This window comes from Panthera leo, chromosome C1, assembly GCF_018350215.1.
Source record: "Panthera leo isolate Ple1 chromosome C1, P.leo_Ple1_pat1.1, whole genome shotgun sequence".
NCBI classification, from domain to species: domain Eukaryota; kingdom Metazoa; phylum Chordata; class Mammalia; order Carnivora; family Felidae; genus Panthera; species Panthera leo.
This window is the reverse complement of record NC_056686.1, coordinates 85,754,684-85,779,024: the sequence shown is the minus strand read 5'-3', so window position 1 is coordinate 85,779,024 and position 24,341 is coordinate 85,754,684. Positions and strand designations below refer to the sequence as shown.

General features: G+C 36.7%; 2 protein-coding genes across 23 annotated transcripts in view; one reads left to right on the top strand and one right to left on the bottom strand.

Annotated features, from left to right (window-relative positions):
* DPH5 (diphthamide biosynthesis 5) overlaps positions 1–24,341 on the top strand; it is a 92,906-nt gene that overhangs the window by 34,471 nt on the left and 34,094 nt on the right. For 7 of the 22 annotated variants that reach the window (XR_006206449.1, XR_006206450.1, XR_006206448.1 and 4 more), the window contains exon 7: positions 21,235–21,325. Coding sequence is in view for 10 of the 22 variants with exons in the window: in XM_042953083.1 (XP_042809017.1) it covers positions 21,235–21,290 (56 nt within the window). In the remaining 12 variants the exon portion in view is untranslated. Of the gene's footprint in view, positions 1–1,158; positions 2,181–2,912; positions 4,002–12,094; positions 12,806–14,323; positions 14,374–15,890; positions 16,034–18,317; positions 18,405–20,258; positions 20,810–21,234; positions 22,340–22,672; positions 22,713–24,341 lie in introns of those variants that run through there. The other 15 variants (XM_042953077.1, XM_042953078.1, XR_006206441.1 and 12 more) reach the window with 14 other exon arrangements.
* The window catches only part of SLC30A7 (solute carrier family 30 member 7), a 90,619-nt gene continuing 81,009 nt past the window's right edge, over positions 14,732–24,341 (bottom strand). The window contains exon 11 of the mRNA XM_042953075.1: positions 14,732–18,797. Within this exon, the coding sequence (XP_042809009.1) occupies positions 18,750–18,797 (48 nt within the window). The 3' untranslated portion in view covers positions 14,732–18,749. The remainder of the gene's footprint in view (positions 18,798–24,341) is intronic.

The following is a 24,341-nucleotide window of genomic DNA, read 5'->3' as shown; positions in this document are numbered from 1 at the left end:
CAATCAAGACAGCTTTCCCAACTAAATAAAATCATGAAAAGGTCAGCACTTAAAAACATAAGTAATGTCATTATGCCCATTATTTGTTAAGGGCTCTGTAATTTATTAAATACTTTCATGTCTGTTATCTCAACCCTTACAACTGCCATTTAAGAAAGATAGTATTATGTTTTGAAAAATGAAAAGAAAACTGAAGTTTGACATAGGTGATTATGTGGCCAAGCAAAAATTCAAATCTGTGTATTTATCTCATACTCCTCTTGTTTTTCTAGTATACCTTGGTCACTGGGAACATATATCAAGCAATTTATTAAAAATATAGGCAGGTTTGGAGCACCTGGGTGACTCAGTCGGTTAAGTGTCTGACTCTTGATTTCAGCTCAGGTCATGATCTCATGTTTCTTGAGATCAAGCCATGTCAGGCTCCACATTAAGCATAGAGCCTGCTTGGGATTTTCTCTCTCTCTCTCTCTCTCTCTCTGCCCCTCCCCCAATCTCACTCTCTCTCTCAAAATAAATAAACTTTAAATATTCATAAGTGCCTTAAAAAAATATATATATATATATATATATTTGGGCAGATAATAAACATTGTTCACTCAGAAGCTATATAAAGACAAATGCTGGGGCACCTGGGTGCTTAGTTTGTTAAACGTCTGACTTCAGCTCAGGTCGTGATCTCACGGTTCATGAGTTCGAGCCCTGCATCAGGCTCTGCGCTGACAGAGCAGAGCCTGCCAGAGATTCTTGTCTCGCTCTGTCTCTGTCCCTCCCCTGCTCATGTGCACATGTTCTTTCTCTCCTCTCAAAATAAATAAACATTAAAAACAAAATAAAGACAAATGCTAATCAGTTGTAAAGAGTATGGATATAGGCAATTGTTTATCAAATCCTGAAAACTTAAACTAGGGCAAGCCTTTGGAATTCCAAAAGGGTAAAGTTAGGAAGAACCGCTTTATATGTCAGGTAGTGCATATAATTTAGAAAAGCCTTAGGTAAATCAATAGATAATTGGTGTGTAATATGTGACTAAGGAGATTTAAGATATTCAGGGCTTCTTTAAGTGTACTTTTGGTACTAATGTTCATTTTAATGTTGGACAGGATAATGCAATTGCTGATTTGAATGGCAGTATCTTTTTCTTCTTCTTCTTAATAGCAGTCACCGAGAAGACACTCTGTGTTGGCTTAGCCAGGGTTGGAGCTGAGGACCAGAAAATTGCAGCAGGCACTTTGCAGCAAATGTGTACTGTGGACTTGGGAGGACCGTTACACTCTTTAATTATCACAGGAGACAACATGCATCCATTGGAGATGGAGATGCTAAGTCTGTTTTCCATACCAGAAAATAGCACAGAATCCTAAAGCATTGATGGAATGGAAGCATAGACATTTTCTATTGTTAGATGTTAGTTTCAGTCATATATGCACATACCCGTATTTGTATAATGAACAGTTCTTTTGGTGTACCTAATAATTATAAAACAAGTGACCAAGAAGAAAGATCTTGACTCAATAATACTTAGTTTCCTGTGGCAGTGAGTTTTTTCCTTATGACATCATCATCTGTTGCTGCTATTTTGGTGATTTTTGAGGATGTACACACATGGAGCAGACCAAGCCTGAAAACTTGCGGACAGATATTCATATTGTTATTTAAAAACAGTTTTTACTTATGAAATGAGTTTATACAATGTGGAACTTTCTTCTTTTTTAAAAGTCAGCTGTGCTGACCACAAGATGAATTGTCCTGACAGTAGTTGGTATTAGTGCTTTAAGCAGAGGTGGAAAGAGTAAGTACCACCCAACCGCCCTCTTACTTAAACCTCAGCTGAGTACATGCCACAAAATGACATCTTTCTGAATTGCCTTGTCTTGTTTAGCTGACACTTTAATTATGTGGTTCATATTCTGCTGTATTTTGGAGGTTATATAATTGTTGAATTATAAATGTTCAGCCAGCCATGTACAGTTGCTGTTTGGTTTTAAATTGCATCTTTCACATCCAAGTGGACAAATGGAAAACTTAATGACTATAAAATATGGCTTTAAAAAATTTAAGTTTGAAGACCTTGGGTTAGGCAAGATTTGTCATATCACTTAACTCAGTAATATGCCACCGTATGTATGTAAGTAGTCACATTCTTTTTCCTAGTTATAAACAGCTCTGCATTTATAATATTTCATGACTACTGTAGAGTCTTGTACTTTTTGTTCATAACAGAAATAGCTTTACTAGATGCTAGTTTGGTTGGTCTAACTCTAAATATTTCCATGGCTTAATCAACCATAGCTTAAATTGATAAATTCATTGGAAGTTGAACATATACTTCCCTACTTCCTAGGAGCATTAATTAACAAGAGATTATTCTGACTTATTTCGTTTGAGATAAAAGGTATTTTAAATATATATGAAGTATTCTGTTTTTAATCTGTTACATAAAAAGGGAGAGAGCCAAGGACATTTAAGTACCAGTTCTGTGTTGTTTTCTTCTGAGGCATTAAAGCAAGCATTGAAGAATTATATAAGGCAGGACTTCTGGCTTTGGTAATGGTGGAATAGCCTGTAATGTACAAGCCCTCCCAATTATAAACTCTGGGAAAAACATAACTGTCTGAAGACACTGGGGAATGACCAAAAGCAGGCTGAGAACTATACTTACATATAGCTTTTTCCCTCAGGCCATTCCCCAGTCTGTCTGGTAAGGGATGGCTAGAATTCAAGAGAAGGCTAGAATTCAAGAGTTTTATTGGCTTGAGGTGTCAGAGAAATTGGGGGCTGCTAGAGGAGCTGTAAAGTGAGGAGGAAATTCTAGAAATGGAGATGGCACTGAAGGAGGAGCCAGCCTTAACAGTCTGTATACAAATCTCCTCTTAATTCTTTGGCTAACTGCTGAATTATGCTTTGTACAGGGGAAGACTCCATGAACCTGGTGGAAAGCCATAGCTGGAAGGCTGAAAAATCTGAGCAAAGTTTGTTGCTCTGTATTGCAAGGGAAAACAGTTTTGAGTTTGAATCCCGTCAAGTTAGAAGGCTTGGTAAGCACTTCAGGCTTTCTGTCAAATCTCTAGAATGGCTGTGTATTAGAAGAGACCATGCCCAGGACTAAGGATTTGCCTAAAACTAAAGACAAAACCTTTAACATAATGTAAAATCAATCCTCCATGAAATCAAGGTGATTAGTCCATAATTTAACTGCCTGCTGGAACAAATCTTAACACTTCTAGGGCATGATAACAAATTGAGTCTCTTTAGCATATCAACAGTGACTAGGAACAATAGTTGTAATGAATGTATATAGATGAGTGCTGTCAGAGAAATGGAAGCAAAAACCCAAATGGTTGGACCTAACAGCAGAGTGCAGATGACAGGTGGATAGAAATTGTCCTGATGAATAAAGGCTAAAAAATAACTGGAAAGAAGAAAACAGCACAGTGCTTCAAAGTCATGGGGGGCAGTATTCAGCAGTCCAATGCATATGTAATTCAATTCCCAGAAGGAGAAGAGAGAGAAAATAGGGCAGAAAAATTATGAGTGGGTGAAGATCAAAATTTTCCCAAGTTTGGTGAAACTATCAGTACATAGATCCAGTAAGCTCAGTGAACTCCAAACAGAATAAATGTAAAGAAAACAAGACCTAACACATCATAGCTAAAACCGATGAGAACCAAAGATAAGAGAAAAATCTTAAAAGCAACCGAGAGTGGTAGTAGGGAACCCACTACACACAGGGGAGCAATAAATGTTGGGCTGCTTCACCTCAGAAACCGTGGAGGTCATGAGACAAAAGAAAGACATCTGTAAAGTACTGAAATTAAAAAGTAAAACCAAACCAAATCTTACCAGTCCAGAGTGGCAGAGTTCTTACGTTTTATTTAAAGCAGCGGAATACTAATTGTAGACTGATCAGGTCTATGTAGGTTATGTATTGAAATCTTTTGGCAACTGCAATAAAGAAGAAAGGCAGAAGTAAAAAAAAAAAAAAAAAAAAAAAAATTAGAGGAATTAAAATTGAATACTGAAAGATATATGATTCATCAAAAAAAAAAAAAGGCAAGAAAGGAGGAAATATAGGTACAAAATATATAGGACAAATAGAAAAATAGCAAAATGATAGACCTAAATTTAACCAAATCAGTAATTACTTAAATGTAAACCAAACACTCCAATTAAAAGAACTAGATTTTTTTAAAGGTCCAACTATATGTTGTCTATAAGAGAGTTAAACTTTAAGTGTAAAGACACAAGATGAAAGTAAAAGAATGGGGGAAAAACAGACTATACAAACAGAAAACAAAAGAAAACAAGTGGCTCTATTAATAGAAGATAAAATAGACTTCAAAAGGAGTATAATGGAGATAAAAAAGGACTTTTCATAAAGAAAGGATAGTTCATCAAGAAGACAAAATCCTAAAGGTATATTCCTTGAATACCAGCTTTAAGGTACATGAGGCAGAAACTAACAAAAGGGAGATACAGCCATATCTACAATCAGAGTTGAGGATTTTAACAACCTCTTGGCAACTAATAGGCAAAACATTAGCAAAAATACTGACAGTTTGAACAAAAACCATTTGCACCCAACTGATACTGAAAGATCACTACACCCAATAGTGGTAGAATAGACCTTATTTTCAAGCATGTATGAAACATTCAGCAAAGTAGACCATATGCTTGGCTATTAAATTAAAAGTCACCAGGGGCGCCTGGGTGGCTCAGTCGGTTGAGCGTCCGACTTCGGCTCAGGTCACGATCTCACAGTCTGTGAGTTCGAGCCCCGCGTCAGGCTCTGTGCTGACAGCTCAGAGCCTGGAGCCTGCCTCGGATTCTGTGTCTCCCTCTCTCTCTGTCCCTCCCCCATTCACACTCTATGTTTCTCAAAAACAAACATTAAAAAAAATTTTTTTTAAATCACTATCACTAACAAAAAGATGTCTAGAAAAGTCCCAAATATTTGGAAATAATATTTATTTTAACTGAATAAAAACAATATTAAATATGAAAATTTGTGGGATGCAGGTAAAGCAGTTCTTAGAAATTTATAGCTTTGGAAATCTATATTAGAAGACAAGTTTTAAAATCAATGATATGTTTCCATCTTAGCTAGAAAAAAAAGTGTGTAAAAACTAAGTAGAAGAAAGGAAATACTGAACATCACGGCAGAAATCAGTGAAATAGAAAATGGTCAAACAATAAAATTAACAAAGCCAATGGAATGTCAAAAATTTTGAAGGCTAACAACAGTAAAAGTTGCAAGGATATGGAGTAACTGAAATTTGCCTGCTGTTGGGAAGAATATAAATGGGCATAACTACTTTGGAAAGTAGTTTTCAGTTTCTTGTAAATTAAACCCATGAACTAGTAAAATCAGTTCTAGGTATTTACCCAAAAGAAGTGAAAACATTGACAAAACAATTGCATAAGAATGCTTTTAACTTTATATATTTATTCGCTTATAGCCCCAAACTAGAACCAAGCCATGTGTCCAGTAGGAGAATAGATTTTAAAATTCGCTGTATTTTACAATGGAATATTAATTAGCAATAAAAAAGAATGAACCATTGACTCCTACAACATGAATTAATTTTAAAAACATGTTAGCAACAGGAAAAAGTAGTCACAAGAAAATAGTATTTGCCTATGGAGAGAATGAAGATTGACTGGCTGGGGATAATAGGGAACCTGAGGTAATGGAAATATTCTGTATCTTGATTGGGTGTTGGTTGTATGGGTATAAACATTTACCAAAATTCATTCAAATATATACATTTAGGATCTGTGCATTTTTCTGTATTAGGATTGTCAGATCAAATAAAATATCCAGTTAAATTGAATTTCAGATAAACGTGTGTGTGTGTGGGTGGGTGTGTGTGTGTTTACATACACAGAGGTCTATATATATATATATTCAGAACAAGTATGTCCCATTCCATATTTGGGACACATTTATACTACAAATGATTACTTGAAGTGAAACGTTACTGGGATCCTTTATTTATTTATTTATTTATTTTTGCTAAATCTGGTGACACTATTCTGTATGTAATTTCACCTCAATTTAAATGAAATTGTAAAATGAAAAATGTGTATTATTCATCAGCGGAAAAAGGAACAATACTATTTTTGGTCTGTCATGAAATGCCAGTGTTTCGTAGTTAAATTAGAAACACCTGAACACTACATTCATTTGTTTGTTTAGTTTTTAGCTCTTTAAATTCTCAGTGAATCCACCCTTATAATCTAGACACAAAAGTTTCATCACCAAAAAAACTTCTTCCCACTATACCTATATATTCATGCCTCTACCCATCCACTTCTTACCAATTATAGATATAGATATAGATATATGCACATACATACATATGAATGTTAAAACATTCACATTTAGGTTTTTATGTGACATGAGTTTTAATTTTTCTGGAGTTAGGAGTGGGATTCCTGGTCATATGGTAGATGCACATTTAATTTCACAAAAATTTTCGAAAACGATTTGCAGAGTAGCTCTATCATTTTGCATTCCCACCAGTATTATGAAAGAGTTCCTGTTGCTCTGTATCTTTGCCAGCATTTCTTACTGGCAATATTTTCTATTTTAGCTATTCTGGTAAGTGTGTTGTGGTATGTCATCATAGTTGTGTTTTTTTTGTTAATATATGAAGTTTATTGTCAAATTGGTTTCCATACAACACCCAGTGCTCATCCCAAAAGGTGCCCTCCTTAATACCCATCACCCACCCTCCTCTCCCTCCCACCCCCCATTAACCCTCAGTTTGTTCTCAGTTTTTAAGAGTCTCTTATGCTTTGGCTCTCTTCCACTCTAACCTCTTTTTTTTTTCCTTCCCCTCCCCCATGGGTTTCTGTTAAGTTTCTCAGGATCCACATAAGAGTGAAACCATATGGTATCTGTCTTTCTCCGTATGGCTTATTTCACTTAGCATCACACTCTCCAGTTCCGTCCATGTTGCTACAAAGGGCCATATTTCGTTCTTTCTCATTGCCCTGTAGTACTCCATTGTGTATATAAACCATAATTTCTTTATCCATTCATCAGTTGATGGACATTTAGGCTCTTTCCATAATTTGGCTATTGTTGAGAGTGCTGCTATAAACATTGGGGTACAAGTGCCCCTATGCATCAGTACTCTTGTATCCCTTGGGTAAATTCCTAGCAACTACTGGGAAGAGGAAACAACCAACAAAACTAAAAGGCAACCAACGGAATGGGAAAAGATATTTGCAAATGACATATCGGACAAAGGGCTAGTATCCAAAATCTATGAAGAGCTCACCAAACTCCACACCCGAAAAACAAATAACCCAGTGAAGAAATGGGCAGAAAACATGAAAAGACACTTCTCTAAAGAAGACATCCAGATGGCCAACAGGCACATGAAAAGATGCTCAACGTCACTCCTCATCAGAGAAATACAAATCAAAACCACACTCAGATATCACCTCACACCAGTCAGAGTGGCCAAAATGAACAAATCAGGAGACTATAGATGCTGGAGAAGATGTGGAGAAATGGGAACCCTCTTGCACTGTTGGTAGGAATGCAAATTGGTGCAGCCACTCTGGAAAACAGTGTGGAGGTTCCTCAAAAAATTAAAAATAGACCTACCCTATGGCCCAGTCATCATAGTTTTAATTTGCATTTCCCTAGTGGATAATGATGTTAACCTCTTTTCACATGCTTATTAATCATTTTTGTATCCTATTTAATGAAGCATCCCTTTCATGTCGTTTGCCTACTTTTAATTTGGATTGTTTTCTTATGGTTAAGTTTTAAACATTCTTTACATATTCTGGACACAAGTCTTTGCCAGATACATGATTTGCAAATATTTTCTCCAAGTCCATAGCTTGTCCTCTTATTCCCTCAACCATGTCTTTAGTAAAAACAAAAGTTTTTCATTTTGATGAAATCAAAATCGAGAATATCAGTATTTTCTTGTGTGGATCATGTTTTTTTGTTACAATGTCTAAGAACCCATCATCAAACTGAAAGACACATTTTATCCTATGCTTTCTTATAGTTTTGCATTTTACATTTAGATCTAGATTTAGAGTTAATTTTTGTATGAAGTGTAAGTTTTAATGGAAAGGATCCTTTTTTTTTTCTTTTTTGCATATGTCAATTACTCAGCACCATTAGTTTTTTTAAAAAAGACTATCCTTTCTCTGTTGAATTGTTTTAGCACCATTGCCAAAAATCGGTTGGCCATATTTGTGTGGATCTTTTTGCTGTTATGTTGATATATGTCTCTCCCTTCTGTGATACCACACTGTCTTGATTACTTTAGGTTTATGGTAAATCTTAAAAATAGGTAGTGTGATTCCTCTAATTTTCTTCTTTTTTCAAAACTGATCTATTCTAGTTCTTTTGCCTTTCCATATGAATGTTAGAATGAACTTGTTGACATCTGTAATAAAACCCATGAGATTTTGATTGCATTTATTTGATTATGATGCATTTAGGTGTGGATATTTTGGGGTTTGACCTTTTTGGAGTTTGCTTAGCCTCTTGAATCTATAGGTTAATGTCACCAAATTTGGCAAGTTTTCAGCCATTATTTCAAATATTTTCCCAGCACTGTATGCAGAATCCTTTCTTTCCAGGACTGATAACATGAGTGTTAGACATTTCTTATTGTCCCACAGATCTCTGAGCTCTTTTCCTTCCTTCCTTCCTTCCTTCCTTCCTTCCTTCCTTCCTTCCTCCCTCCCTCCCTCCCTCCCTCCCTCCCTCCCTCCCTCCTTCCCTTCCTTCCTTCCTTCCTTCCTTCCTTCCTTCCTTTTTTCCTTTTTTCCTTTTTTCTGGCTGTTATTCTCTGCCATTCAGAATAGATAATTTGTTTTAAGTTTATTGATTTATTTAGTAACCTCTACACCGTGTGGGTCTTGAACTCACAACCCCAAGATCAAGAGTTTCATGTTCTTCTGACTGAGCCAGCCAGACATCCCTAGAGTGGATAAGTTTTATTGATCTGTCTTCAAGTTCATTAACTCTTACCTCTGCTGCATTTGCTTTTGAATCCATTTGTATGTGTGTTTTTAAATTTGAGTTACTGTTCTAATACTTCCATTTGTTTTTTATATCTTCTATTTTGTTTTAATATTTATTGCAAGATTATTTCTGATGGCTTATTCAAGTATTTTTATAGTAGCTGCTGTAAAGTCTTTCTCAGATAATTCCAATATTGATGTCATCTCAGCCTCATCTATTATTTTTCTAACATAAGTTGAAATTTTTGTGGCACTTTGCAGGGTAATTTTTGATTATAGTATGGACATTGTAAATATTATTTTAGAAGATTCATTCTAGATCTTGCTTAGATTCTATGGAGAATGCCAATCTATTTATTCTAACAGGCAGTCAACCTGGTTAGGTTCAGGTTGCAATAACCAGTCTACCTGTGGTCTATGGTTCCAGTGTCAGTTCACTTTTCAAGGATTGCGGTTCTCTTTGGATCTATTTCAAGTTTGTGCTACTCAGTGTGGGACCTAGACAGTCTGGGACCTAGTTGATTGGATAGTTTAGTTCTGAAGGTGTTTTGGTATGCTGAGTAGGAGCAGATCCGAGCATTAGTGACTTCAGCATGTCCCTTGGGGTTTGTAAACAACTTTATGAGATTGCTTTCCTGTGCCCCTCCCATTCCATGACCTCTCTGCCACTTCCTCATTTTCAGTCCTCTGCCAGAAACTTGGGGTTCTAGTTACTCTATTCTGTTGCTGTCTGTCTCAGAGCTTCATGATTGAGCCTACATCCTGACCCATGTGGAGGGACAGAAAGAAAAAAAGCAACAGGGGGTTGCTCTATGCTTTTGAAGCCACAGCTCTAGTAAACAGAGAAAAATTCCCTCCTCTTGCTGGTAGCTATTGTGGATTTCCATGGTTTTTGGTCACCACTACAGAATTGCTTGGAGGAAGTCTCTGGAAGCCAATAAGAAGCCTTTGCTTCAACTATTATTATTACAAGTGTAGTAACTTTGTTTTGTTGTGAAGTTCTGTAGAAATCTATCATCTGTGTACAAAGTATTGCTCAAGGGGAAGTAGTATGATGCACATACAGGACAGATAACCCCTGTAAAGTTGGACAACAGTCTGACCTCACTTAATGCCTAGGGTGGGAAGAGTGATGGCTAATCAGATAGATATTTATCATTTTGGAAGTGGTATGTTATTTTCAAAAGTCCAAGCCAAATAGTAGGGTTTTAATTGATGTGAAACTGTACTAAGATTAGATATGAATCTGAATTTCATGTCTATTTATATAGTGTCACTCTTTTAAAATACTGTTATCTGCCTACATTCAGGAAATACTTTCAAATGCTTTTGTTTTTTTTAATTTTTTTGTTTTTAATTCTTTGATTTTAGCAGTGGCTTGCAGTTTACTTAACAGTGTATACAGAAACATTTTCCAAGGAGGAATTAAACTTCATATTAAATTAATCAATTTTCCCAATAAATTTTGATTGCCTAAAGTGTGCCAGACTCCATACATTTTGAGTATTATCTTACTGTTAACATTATTACTTCTCTTGGTTATAGAAATTTAGCAGATAAAGTTGAAATGTACATTTAAAGTTAATAGCATGTGCTAAGTCTGAAATACGGTAGACTTTTTTTTAAACCCCCCCCCTTTTTTTTTTAACCTGGAAATAAGGCTGGATGAGCTGACAGATTGTTTGAACTAGAATCTCATTGAAATGCTGTTTTCTTTTTCTTTCATTTATTTCCTCCCTCCCACCATTCCTACCTTCATTTGTTTTTCCAGAATGAAAAATACTGAATTGCTGTCATTCTATCTGCATGTTGGGCCTGCTGGTCTCTCCCTGCCTGCTCTTTCCCTGGTCTAGAGTGTTGATTATTTTGCTTATTGCCATGTTGTGGGTAATTACATTGAACAGGGAGGAGAGGAAAAGCACTATGAGTTTCTAAAGTTGTTCAGAAGAATTTGTATTTGATGAGCATTAGGGAGCCACTAGATTCCTGAGCTGGAGGACTGCTACTGAAAACTGAGAAGCGCACTTAGTCTGTCAGTACAGTAACAGGGTGGCTTCTGTGGGGAAGGAAACAAAAACTCTAGATAAAGATGAGGTAGTGGAGTATTGTAGTAAATAATTTGCTTACACCAGTATATAAACAGAAGAGGCTGCTCTGAGGGCGTGGTGATGGGCCACTGTAGTTTCAGATGCTAATTCTAGAGAACACAGGAAAGGCAGGGAGTCCTGGCAGGTGCTCTAGATCTAGCAGGTCAAAGTCCAGGGTACAGAAGGGCCAACAGAAAGTAATCAGGAAGCCAGGGTAGGGGAATGTTTTCAGAATGCTTGGGCAAAAGTCTGATTCTGCAGAAATCCCTTGTACTTCCTGCCTATGGCCAGAATTGTGTTTGTGGTGATGTGGGGAGGCGGGGGTTGGGGGGGCGGGGACTGACATGGAGGTGGCTCAAGCTGGGCATGAAAAAGACGGGAAGCTAGGTAGTCTCACATGCATGTACTCATCACGGACATCCCGGAATAAGGCAGTGGAAGTGGAAAAGGTGAATTTAAAAGATATCAAAGGAATGAAGGGAAGGATGTTGCAATAGGGAATTTAGAAAATGGAGGTGGCAAAAGCAGTGTTTTGATTTCCAAGCATTATGTAAGGGAGTCTGACAGAAACTGGTAGTTGAGAAGAGATTTAAGTGGGAAAAAAATACATTTTTTTTCTTTGTTGATTTTGAGATGTATGAATGTAACCAGAATTAAGCCACGATGGCCTCTGATTAACTTCTAAAATATAAAGAAGAGCAAAGCCGTATCAGCAGGAGCTATGGAAATGGTTAGAAAGGACACATTAGAAGTCCATGCAGACCACAGAAAAGGTGTCAACAGTAGACACACTAAAGATAAAGCCCTTATTACAGAACAGAGATTAATAGTAAAGAGGCTGCTTTAATAGACTATGTGTGAGAGGGTGGGATGAGTGGGATCTTAGATTTTGTGGAGAAGTGATTTTTTTTTTTTTTTTTTTAACTGCTTCTGAATAGAGGGAAAAAATTTGGAAAGATAACAGAGGCTCATGTCTGGTTTTGGTCTTTATTTCTTGTAAGCTGATATCATACACAGGGAATGAGGTGAAAGAACAATTCAGGGTTAATCCAAATATCCGGAAACAAATACTGTGAGATGGTGTTCATCAGGTAAAATAATCAGAGCCACAATGAGGACCTTCACATGTTAAGACCTTACCAATCTCCAAGCATCTCTCTCTGGTGAGTTTTCTTGTTTTTTGGTCTTGAACACCATTCTTTAAGACTTCTAGGATTGATTCCAGTACTTGTTTGGTTCACAATGTTCCTTTCAATTTGTCAAACTAATAGACACAATTCAGGTGAAGGTTTTGAAACAAATTTTATTGGAAGAATTTTGTTACAATTGTTTATTCTTTTTAAATACATCTGAAGTTAAAATATATACATGAATGTCTTCAAGTAGAAAAAAGTGAAATATACAGGATGGATTTGTTGTATTACACTTAGGCAAATCACAATTGTTCACTCTAGCATATTCAAACCAAAGTACAACAGTCTGAAATTTGACATTGCAATCTAGCCTTGTACTCAAACATTTGTTTAGAAATGTTTTGATGCCATAATCTTCACCAAAGGAATCAAGCCCAAATTCAAACTTGGCAGGAAAAGACAGGGAGGTAAAATGTTGTAGGGGTATTTAGAATATACTGAGAAGGGATTTGGCAATTTTTAATTCACAGTATTTCTGATATAAAAAGATCCATTCTGTTTACTGATCAAACTCACCAATGTCGGGGCAAAGTATCAGTTGGGAAGAAATATCTCTGAAATTTTGCTATCAGAGGAAGCAATGGGATTACTTAGCAAATTCTTGACAGGATACTTCTAGTTGAAAACCAAATCTTCATTGAGGCTAACTAATGCATGATACGTGGTACATAAACAAAATTCAAATACTAAAATTAAAAATAAAGCTTTCTTTTCACTTAGTAAAAAGGGGAAATTTTACCGTGGCAGCAGCAATTAAAAGAGATGAAAAATAAGAAATATAGAGAAGCTCTACTAAAATTTAAGATTTAGAGGGGAAAGGGGAAAAAAGGAAAAAAAGCTAAGAAATATTTAAATCACTTAATACACGTAGTGTTTGTTTTTTTGGAAGCACCTTTAGGATATACCACTAAGAGTTTTTATGGGGATAAATGAAACAAAGTATGTTATACACAGATCCTTAAAGTAATAGAAATATGGCAATTTTCCATAGAAACCAAGGAGGCAATGTGGTTTCTCATTTGGCAATACATAATGTAAAAATTCAAGTGACCCAGCTTCCACGGTCCCAGTTCTGCCAAATTCCTATCCAACAACATGGATAACATCTCTATACTTGGTCTACTGTTCCTGGATTAAAACTGAGAAGCAGCTCACAGGGTTCCTTGAAAAAAAATGGCCAAAGTGAATACAAAGTCACTTACTTGTGCAAAAATGCCAAAGAAAAGCTGAGGTGTCTTCTGTAATAATAAATTACTGGTTCTCTCTGTCCACAGCCCATACTTACTTTTGTATCCACTACCATCTACAAGAGTTACTCACTAGTTAACCAAACATTTACTGAGCATATAAGCTCGTGCTAAGTTTGGGGATAATGGGATGGATGAAAAGACACTTTTTGTTTTTTTGTTTTTGTTTTTTTTTTACAAACTTGCCAATATTACCAGAATTGCAAATACTAAATTTTCAAAGCCTCAGGAAGAGTTCAAAGTTCAGTATTATTATTAAGCATAGATTGCTACTAATTAAGAAATAGAGTTCTTCCTTGAAAAGGTGTCTGTACAATGTAATGTTGTAAATCAAATCCTCAGATCCCTCTCCAGCAGCACAAATTATTTGTACTTCTTGGAAGAGAATTCCCTCATCAATTAGCTTAACCTCTCTCTTAGCTAGGGTGAGTTCAGGTTCTCCTTACTCATACATACATAGGCTCTCTTCTGAATCCCTCCCTTTTTCAAGCAGCTTAATCTGAGCACTAGTAAAACTTTTTTTTTTCCTAAAGATTTTGAAATACTGATTCTGATTATTCTTTTTAGTAAAGGGCCCTGCAGGGCAAGGAGGGGGTATGAGGTGGCTGCACAGTTTAAATTCAGTGGCAAAGGTAGGAAATACGCATGAGAGCACTGAATGAAGGAATGAGTTTAAGCAATGTATATGGAACTATTGCACCATAATCTATTTTGTCATGGTAATTGTTCACTGATTTTACTGGAGAGTCTGTTTAAGTCAGCTACAACTTCTTGGGTCTTTAAACCACAGCAGAATGAAGTACTTAAAACAGCAGTCATCAGAAGAACACTGGATTTAAGGTCAGTACCTTACCACTGGCTATCCCTCGGGCAAGTCATTTAAAGTCTCCCAAAACAGCTTCCTCATCTGTAAAATAAAATGCAGTTAAGAATTCCTTCCCCAGAGCTGGGGTTGGGGTGGGATTTGAAAATGCTCTATCAATCATAAAAGCATGCAAAATTCTTTATTGAAATATGAGGATTTCAAATGTGATAGCCTGGAAAAGACCACACAAAGAACCTGACACAGAAATACTAATATACGTTGACCCCCAATCTTTCTGTTTTAATCTGTAGTTAGGAAATGGTTAAACATAAACCAAAAGATGGTCTCATCAAAAAGACTCCCATCTATTTAGCTTTTAACTATACTTCTCTGCAAATGTTTTTTTTTTTTTTTTTTGATACGTAATTTTTCATTGTATTTGTGGGTCTAGATTCTATCTATGGTAGAGCTCTAGATGACTAAGGCTTCTGGTGGATCATGTCTTGAAACCATCTTCTTCCATTAATAAAACTTTTAGTGAGCTTCAAAGAATAACATTTATTTATTTTTGCCAACGTTCTTGTGAACTGTAAAATAATTTGTTTTGAAGATGGTAACAGAAAGAAAAAAGTTTAACTTTATCAAGGTAATGCTTTTATGTTGAAAGTAAGCAATTGAATATTTGGGGTTCAGGTAAGACTTCAAAAATTCACCCTATTGATTTAAAAAACTTGTTTGGTTCTGTATTTCATTTAATGCCCAATTTTGTGTGGCTCTGAGAACAAATATTAAAAACTCAAAAGCTCCCTAAGTAATAAAACTACCAAGTGTCAAGACTGAAATGGTATATATAACCCGTGAGAATTAGCCTAGTTTCTGAAAAGTACCAGCTCAGAGAATATAAACAAAATAAAGAAACTAAGCAATCCTTAAACTGGGTTTAGCCTCAAGCAATTAACAGAAAATTTCACTCACAAGTTAAAAGTATCCAAGAGCACAGATGTCATTGTATTTTAAAAATCAGGAACTGGTTTCATAAGAGTAAAAAAGTAAAAGAGAGTACAAAAATTATATTTTCCACAAAGAATATTCTAAACCTCATAATGAAAGTATGGAAATAATATTCTAAATCTCATAATTACTTATGAAAAACAAGACAATAAAACTCCATTTATAAAGTGCCTTAATGTACCAAAAATGGAGGTCAGCTTCCCTTTATTTACAAATGATTTTTCATCACATTTACAGAAAGGCAAATATTACACTGGAGAGGCAGCACAACAGAGTAGAAAGAACTTGACTTGGAGTCAGAAGACCTGGGTTCTAGTCTTGGCTTTGCCACTAATTCTCTCTGTGACCTTGAGTAAATGACAGCATTTCTGGGCTTCAATTTTCTCATCTCTAAAATGAGAGGTAGAATGAGACTGCTTTTAAGGACAGTCCCTTAGATGTAAAATTCTGTTACGCAATGAAATCTTTTTGTTCTTAAATCCCAGCATTGTAGGAGCATGCCACAATGTTAATAATCTATACAAAATTGATTATCCCATAGTAGGTAAAAACATCATAGAACTCTCATCAACTACATTTGGAGTCACTGACTGGGCTACTTTACAAAGGTGCACAAGTCACAGTATTTTGGTTCCTGGCATATACATGTAGGCTTTGAGGAATGCCGAAGCATCTGGATACAAGGTAAATCCCAGTGCCACTACCTACTACTTCTTTATGCCTCTGCACAAGACAGCTTGGCGACAATGAGAAGAATACGGAGCTACAGATTACACACTGCCCCTCACAAAAGTGCACAGGGAGTCAGCAAAATAAAACACACACAGTAAGCCCTTTGAGTAATATAATCTAGATTTCAAAACGCAAAACTAATATAGGTAATTTCAGTTTGGGGAAGTTTCCCTTGCTAAGTAAACTGCCCCAGAGCAAAACAAATTTGTTCTCCAGAGAATATTTTGGTTTTTAAAAAATTGGCAAAGTTCTACTCAGAGATTCATCCCCCTCCCTTGAGCCCCAAGAATTACTTAGCTCAATAATAAAGACATCTCAAATCTTTAACAACAATCAGGTAATGTTTCTGAGTGGAATTATCTATTTTAGCAGTACACCTGTGCCAAAAACACAGATGAGACAGAGTATTTGTTACAACAGTATTTGTGAGAACAAAGTTGCTTTTTTTCACACTAATTTGTCCTTACTGCACACACAGGTTTAAGGACATTTAATTAAAGCATAAATGTAAATGCCAACCTGCTAAATCATACAAGCTGGCAACCTCTTGTAACAGGTGCAAAATTAGAGTTCCATATCAGTCTAATGTGTATGCTCAATGCCTTATCAAAAAGACATACGCATGCACTTGTGTATTGAGAATATAGTTAAAATGATGCAAAACTTCACTTGGGAGTGGAGGGCTTGGTGAAAGGCAGATCTGCAAATGCATCTGCAAATGCACTGGTCAGTTTTACAGGCCAGTGCAAATATTATCTCCACATGTGAACAATCAGTACAATTACGTATAATATTAGTTTTTAAAGGCACACAACCAAAATTCCTGCCTTCATCTAGACTCACATTTTCCACAATATGCCAAAACCCACAGAACACCCCAGGCTTCTATCAGGCTTGGTAGTGGATGAAAACTTCCAAATGACTACTTAGACTTATAATGAAAAAGCAGTACATTATCAGGACGTTTCCTTTTATACTTTCCCTCCTTAAACATCTCAACAGTTGTTTTCGTCAAACATATTCTGTTGCAGGAATTCTTAGCTTCAGAACTGCCTGGCAGTAAGTAGAAATGTTTTGAAAATACTGCTTAATCTGCAAAACGGAGACTGTCAACAACTCATAGCAATCTGCAGCAGTTTAGAAAAGCATAAAGTCCAGTTTTCCTACTATAGTTCATAAACTGTAGATCAGAAATAGGGAGAAAGATACTCTATAACTTAGACAAAATAACAGCGATTGTTTACATTCTAAACAAGTATTTCCATCCTGCAGGGTTTTTTCCCCCAAGAATTCAGTTTTTTAAAGTTAAAAGGGAAGATACCTTATGATAAAACAAAGAACAATGGGTAAATGTCTATCCAGATCAATATTTCTTCATAAACCACAGAGAATCTTTGAGTGTTCAAGCACTTGTCATCTCAAATCACGATTTTATTTTTCAAATACACCAGAACCCCAAAATCAACTTATTACTTCTAAGACACCTGTTTTATCACAACTGATCTGTATCTTCAATAGTTCAAACTCAATAAAATGTTGCTTTTAGGATTTCTGAAAGCAACTGTATTTGTGCAAGGCTTGCACAAGAAAACAAATTGTATGACTTAGCATTTGAAGAATGAAAAAACACAATAACATTGTCACAACCATTTCTGCCTTCACTCTACATTGCCTTTCCTTTCATTAAGAAAATCCATCAACAGCGAGGAGGCATAGCAAAGGTTATCACAGACAAGTAGCTTTTAGAGAAATTTGGGATTTAGCAGATGTTTTAAGTTAGTCAAAACAACCGTCTGTAAAACAAATGCTTTGCAAAGTTTTGAAAATACACTCCATGGAATAATGCAATGTGATAACTGAATTTGATTTAAAAAGCAAAATAACACCTGTTTTTTGATGAGGTAAAGCAGTAAGAGGAAACTTTTCATATATTTAAACCTATGCTGGAAGGACACGAAAAGACAATCTGTATACATCACTAACAAGAGTCTTCCACCTTATACAGATTACAGAATTACGCATTAAAAAACATATGCATGACCTTTGATGGTACATTTTTATGCTGGCAAATACATTTTCTGATACAAAGGCACTTTGAAAACCCAATATGGTTTGGTTCATAAGTTTGCAAGGTACAAACAATTTTACAAACATATGATTATACTGAAGAACGTCAACAATCGTGACATTACATATAAAATGATTTCTTTTTTTTCTTCTTTTTTTTTTTTTTTAGTAACACTAGTTTTGTGGAAAGGAAGCAGTGGCTTCCATCAGCTTCAGCGAAGACATTCAGATGCCTGGAGGCCCATAGTCTGAATTCTTACTGGCTAGGAGGAGAACTAGTGAGGGCATTTTTGAAATGGAAAAAGAAAAGAAAGGAAATAAAAACTAACATCCTGGAACAAAACTAGAAACCTCAGAAATCAAAATGGTTTGGAGGGAAGAGCACAAAAGACAAGACCAACAGTCCAGGAGAGACCCTCTTAACTCTGATCCCTCAGCGGTGAAGTCCTGGCAGAGCACAAACAGCTGACGCTACCTGGTGTACTTGGGAGCTGGGGACTTGTAGTGACGATTTCCGTCTTAAAAAGCTAGGTACAGTGTTTTGGATTGTACAGTACCAGAAATATTGGGTCCCCCAAAAAGGACAATTTCTTTTCATTCATTACATGGCCGCGAAGTCAATCTGTACATAAAGCTGTCTCACTCCAGCCTGAAAAGTTAAAAAAAAAAAAAAAAATTAGAAAATCAAACCAGTAACACACTACACATTTCAGAAATTAATTAAAAAAAAAAAAAAAAACAACCTTTTTTTTTTTTTTTTTTAAAGGAAAGCATTACTTTTCTCTTCTGCCTCTGGAACAATTATTCTCTATTTTTCATCATAAAGGGCCAGCAATGTTACTTTAGAAATAAGCATAGTGACAAGTTGCAAAAAACATCCTTCATTTGCCTCTAGGGAAGAAAGCCATGCTACTGATTATAAACCATGTCCCAGCGAAATTTGGAACAATTAGGTTACCCGTGTACTGTTACTCTGCCAGAGAACACCATAGTGCTTGCTTAGTTGGCTACTAAAATCATAAATCGATCCAGGCCCCATCTCCCTGTGACGGATGATTAGTAAACACTTACGTATGACCATCTGTTGGTCATTTAAATACATTCTACTCCTCTCTTCCATTTTGGATGTGAACTCACTACTCAAAGACTGTTCTCTAAATTGCCACCAGCTCTCCTACATTACCAATTTTTGTGTATTTGCTGCCTACAATTCCTTTTCTCTCTTCTCTTGAACACATTTCAGCTGAACTTTTGCCACCCACCACTTTGCAAAGCTGTTGGTCAGGGTCGCCTCCAAGGTGCTCAGACCAGTGCTCACTTGTCAGTCCTCTTAGCAGTTAGTCTATCAGCAAGGACACAGGCGATCTCCTCTCCTAACGAAAACGCTTTATCCCTCTTGGCTTCCAGAGAATACTCACTGGTAACTTTTTACCTCATTTATCAGTCTTCCTTAATCTCCTTTGGTGCTTCTTTCTCCTAACTTGGAGTACTAAGCACTAACTACCCAAAGGCCCAGTCCTCAGATTCCTTCTTTTTCTGCACTGTTCCCTAGCTGATCTCATCTAATATCCAGACTTTCGGTACCAGATATATGCTCGTCCTCCCACATTTGTATTTCCACATTGGAACCTACCAACCGTCTACTTGACAGTTTTAGCCAGATGTCTGACAAGTATTACAACACAGCCAAACTGAACACTATTGCCTCCCCTCAAAGCCTGGTGCTCTTGCATCTTCTACGGTTCAATCCTATCCTTAATGTTACAACTGAAAGACCTTTCTCTCACACTCAGCCCATTAGGAATACCTGTTTGCCTCACTTTCAAAACACCACAGTCCCAGAATCTGACCACTTCACATCACTTCCAATTGCTGCCACTTTGGCCTGAGGCACTCTCATCTCTTGCCTGGATTTTGTAATGGCTTCCGATCTAGTTCCCATGCCTCTGCCTTTGCCTTCCTTTGGTCTACGTGCAGCAGAACAGTGGCAGTGGTATCACTCCAGCACTCAAAGCCTACAACTGCTCATCTTCCTTGGTCCTTACAGTGGCCTACAAACCCCCGTGACCTGGTCCCAATTACCTCTCTGACTCCTCTCCTCTTGTTCCAGCTTCACTCGACCCTTCTGCCAGTAACAGCGTTCCCTGAGATAACCATGTGACATGCTCCCTCTCCGGTCAGACACCAGTGAGGCCTACCCTATATAAAATGCATTCGGTTCATTTATCCAACAGGTATGCTCCCTACCCTTCCCTAACCCTGATTCCCCAATCCACAACACTTACCACCTCCTGACACATTATAAAATTTAGCATTTGCTATGCTGCTGTGTTTACTGTTGCTCACCCATTATCATGTAATCTCTCCAAAAAAGAGGATTTTGTCTTTTTTTTCACTGCTGACCTCTATACCTCAAGTAATGCCTGGCACAGAGTAAGTAATCAATAAATGTTTACTGGATGAACAGAAATTCTACTAAATTCCTTCTTTCGAATAAAAATAATTGTTTAAATGAAAGCCTACAATAGTTTAAGAATTTTCTTGTCAGTACCACAGAATGAAAGGTAAATCAGAATATTAATGGAAAGGAAAAGAGCCAGAGTGGGGGATAAAAATCTATTAACACTACCATCTTGAGGTAATTTCTAGCATGTCTTTATTTCCTAGCGTTCACGGTGGAGGGCTCTGCAAGGCACTGATGGGTGTGTGGGAGGAGCAGGAGCAGGAGCGACTCTGATGGGATAAAACACTGGGGAGACCTGGAAGCTTCCCAGCACAGAACACCCTTCAGCTTTCTTGCTGCATTAAAAAATAATAATAAAATAAATCTTTGCTGCGGTCAAGTTAAAGCTGTTATTCAAAATTGTTATTTGTTATTCAAATTTCCGGAAAATACATTTAATAGCAGCCTCTCCTTAAAGAGGCTTCTGGCAGAAAACAGAAGGATTTGGGGCTAACATTTAGAACAAACCTCAATTGTCTCATTGTAAAAGCGTCGATACATACCAAGCCTACTCATCTCACAAAACTGTTACATGTTCATCCAGTATTTGACAAATGTTTAATAAAGCTTTGTTCCATACCAGGCACTACTGGAAGGAACATATGTGAACATATAAGAAAGGATTTCATGTGCTATTAAAGTCTACGGAAACAAATTATTATGATTCATTCTAGGTAAGTGTATTTGATTTACTCAACCCAGATGGCCTCTGAAATAATGAAGGAACTTTCTGCAAAATTCCTGTATGTCTGACCTTAAAAAAACAACTTCGGCCCAAATAACTGGCTTAATTTCTTGTCTCTTTTAACAAAATTCTTAATGAAAGTAAAATGGGCAAACTAAGTTGGGCTCCTGTCACTAGCCCTGTCACTTTCCTCACTCCCAGCCCTACTACAGTGAAAATGGCAATAAGAAATGAGGTTAGCCCAAGGCAATAAAAAAAGAGGAAAAACAAAGAGGCTAGGTAAATTGATCTTTGCATAACCATGAGTTAATTACTCAAGCTTATATCTTTCCCCTGAGAGGCTACAGCTTTACATAAAAAGCTTGGTCTAACAGAAGCAGTCATTTTGCTTCATCCAGCTGTCCTGAGGGGGACAGCCTCAAGTTTTCCAGCTTCCCATGTTCCTTTCTCCGTTTCCTTCAAAGTAAAGAAGCAGAATTGCCAAAGAATCCTATACTGAGTCATGTACTCCCTGAATGCAAGCCAGCTTTTCAATACAGTTTACTCTCACCATAAAGAGAGGACAAATACTCTAGCAGTTCAAAACGGCTTGGTTACATTAAAACATTCTACCCCTGGGATGGCACCAGGAGTCATAGCCTGGCAGGGGATTGTCTTTAAAAAGTGAAAACTATATAATATTCATTGTATCTTATATCATGAGAGTAATATAAACCAGAATTCAGTCAACACTTTTTAAAACTAAGACTTACTTTTTAACACACATGCACTGCTAAGAAAATAAATGTTAACCTGGTGCCATAGACTTAGAAAATCCTCAATAAATACTCACTGTTGTGAAAAGGCAAATGACTCAGAAACTTTTAAAAAATTAGGAAAGTAAACGGGAAAATGGCTACAGAAAATTCTGGTTTGTGTTCTCTACCAAATTATACAGAAGCTTTCTACTTTTTAGTTTTTGAATATATAATATTAACTTTATCCTTTTATTTATTTTTAAACATTTATTCATTTTTAAGAGACAGTGTAAGTGGGGGAGGGGCAGAGAGAGAAGGAGACACAGAATCTGAAACAGGCTGCAGGCTCTGGAGTTGTCAGCACAGAGCCCAATGCTGGGCTTGAACTAGCAGACCATGACATCATGACCTGAGCTGAAGTTGAACACTTAACTGACTGAGACAGCCAGCCACCCCTGACTTTATCCTTTTAAACTGAAGTGTTGAAAACTGCCTTACACTTGCATATAAAACTAAAGCATCTCAGAATTAGTGAAACAGCGAGTGAATATGATAAAATTATTTTTTAATTTTTTTTAATGTTTATTCATTTTTGAAAGAGAGACGGAGCATGAGTGGAGGAGGGGCACAGAGAGAGGGAGACACAGAATCCAAAGCAGGCTCCAGGCACCAAGCTGTCAGCACAGAGCCTGATGCGGGTCTTGAACTCATGAATCGTGAGATCATGACCTGAGCCAAAGTCGGATGCCCAACCAACTGAGCCATCCAGACACCCTGGTGAATGTGATGAAATTGTAAGTCATGAGCAATAACTTGGGCCCGGGTTCCTTCTTCTAAAAATTGCAAATAATAGAACCTGTTTTGTAAGGCTAGATTATTATGTTAAGCACCTGTCAAAATGCTTGGCACTGGTGGGCTCTCAATAAAGGTGATTTGCTACTGCTATTATTTTCTGCCCTCCATCAACCAACCAATGAAAGCTTAAACCTTGTGAATTAATTAAAAACAATAAACCTAGGGACCTGTCTGCCTCACATCCTATGGCTGTTTACTCCAACCTCCTCAGAAGGTGCACATACAATGAAAAAAATGTAAAGTTGGATAAGGAAAAGTTGAAGAGTTGGGAAGCAGAATCGATACATAAAAATTAAGATTAAAACCATCTACAAACAGGAAAGGGGTAGGTAGCTTCTCCCACTCGCTACCCTTACCCTCCAGCAGACATGAGGCTGGGGGAGGTCTATGGTCAGACAGGGAGGGATCAGGAGCATGGAGGGATGGGGAGGTTCCTGAAACTTGGGTAACTCCCATTTGCGCATGTGAAGAGGCTTTCTGGTTCCTTCCTGGATTATCAGTATGAACTTCTATTTTGAGGCTAGAGAATAGAGCACAAAAAGCTGAAGCAGGAAGCGGGGGTTCAGGACTTAATATGCATAACAGACACAGGAGAGTAGAAAAGATGAAAGAAATCATGATAGAAGTTCTATCACTGAATAAAGAGCATGTCTTAAGCTTGACTGTCTTCAGTGCTTTGTGGAACTGAAGAGGGCAATGAAACAGAAGCATATTTGAGATTTTTTCTTCAAACATTATTTCTAACAAAACAGTATATTAAAAAAATTAACAGATGATATCAGCAAGTTTTAAAGAAACATAAAATGTTAAATTGCCATCTTAATCCAGTATCCTTTCTCTTCCTGTTCATACACCAAATATAAAAAATAAGTTTTCTATCTCCTCAATTGCCAAATGATAACTCATTTTTTAAAAGTTAGTGCAGGGGAGAATGGGAGAGAGAACTTTTTTTATGCCAACAGAAAACCTTGTAGTTTAAAAATCACATTATCCCTTAACTAAAAATCCCTAAGGAATCTAAGTTCACCAATTCACTTGTTTTACTCTCTCTTCATGCACAGCAAGCCAACTCCTTTGTCCATTAATTGATAACCAAGGAAAATGAGAATAAAAAGGACATGCCTAATATACAGTTCTAAAGAGTCATGAAGCTTACAGTTTTATCACCAGAATGGAAAATTATAATTCACAGACTGATGTTGGTCCTTTCAGTTTAAGGTTATCTTCATACACAGTTTAGCAAGAACAACTTACTAACCAAAAACTATTACTTAAATTCTGACTTAAGATCAGCTGTAAGAAAGATACCTGAAAATGTCATAAAACCAAAAAGTGTAACTTATTATTGAGAAGATCCTTCTCAGTCTTTTGGAACTTCAATTTCTGCTATGTCAGAACCAAAACAATGATCAC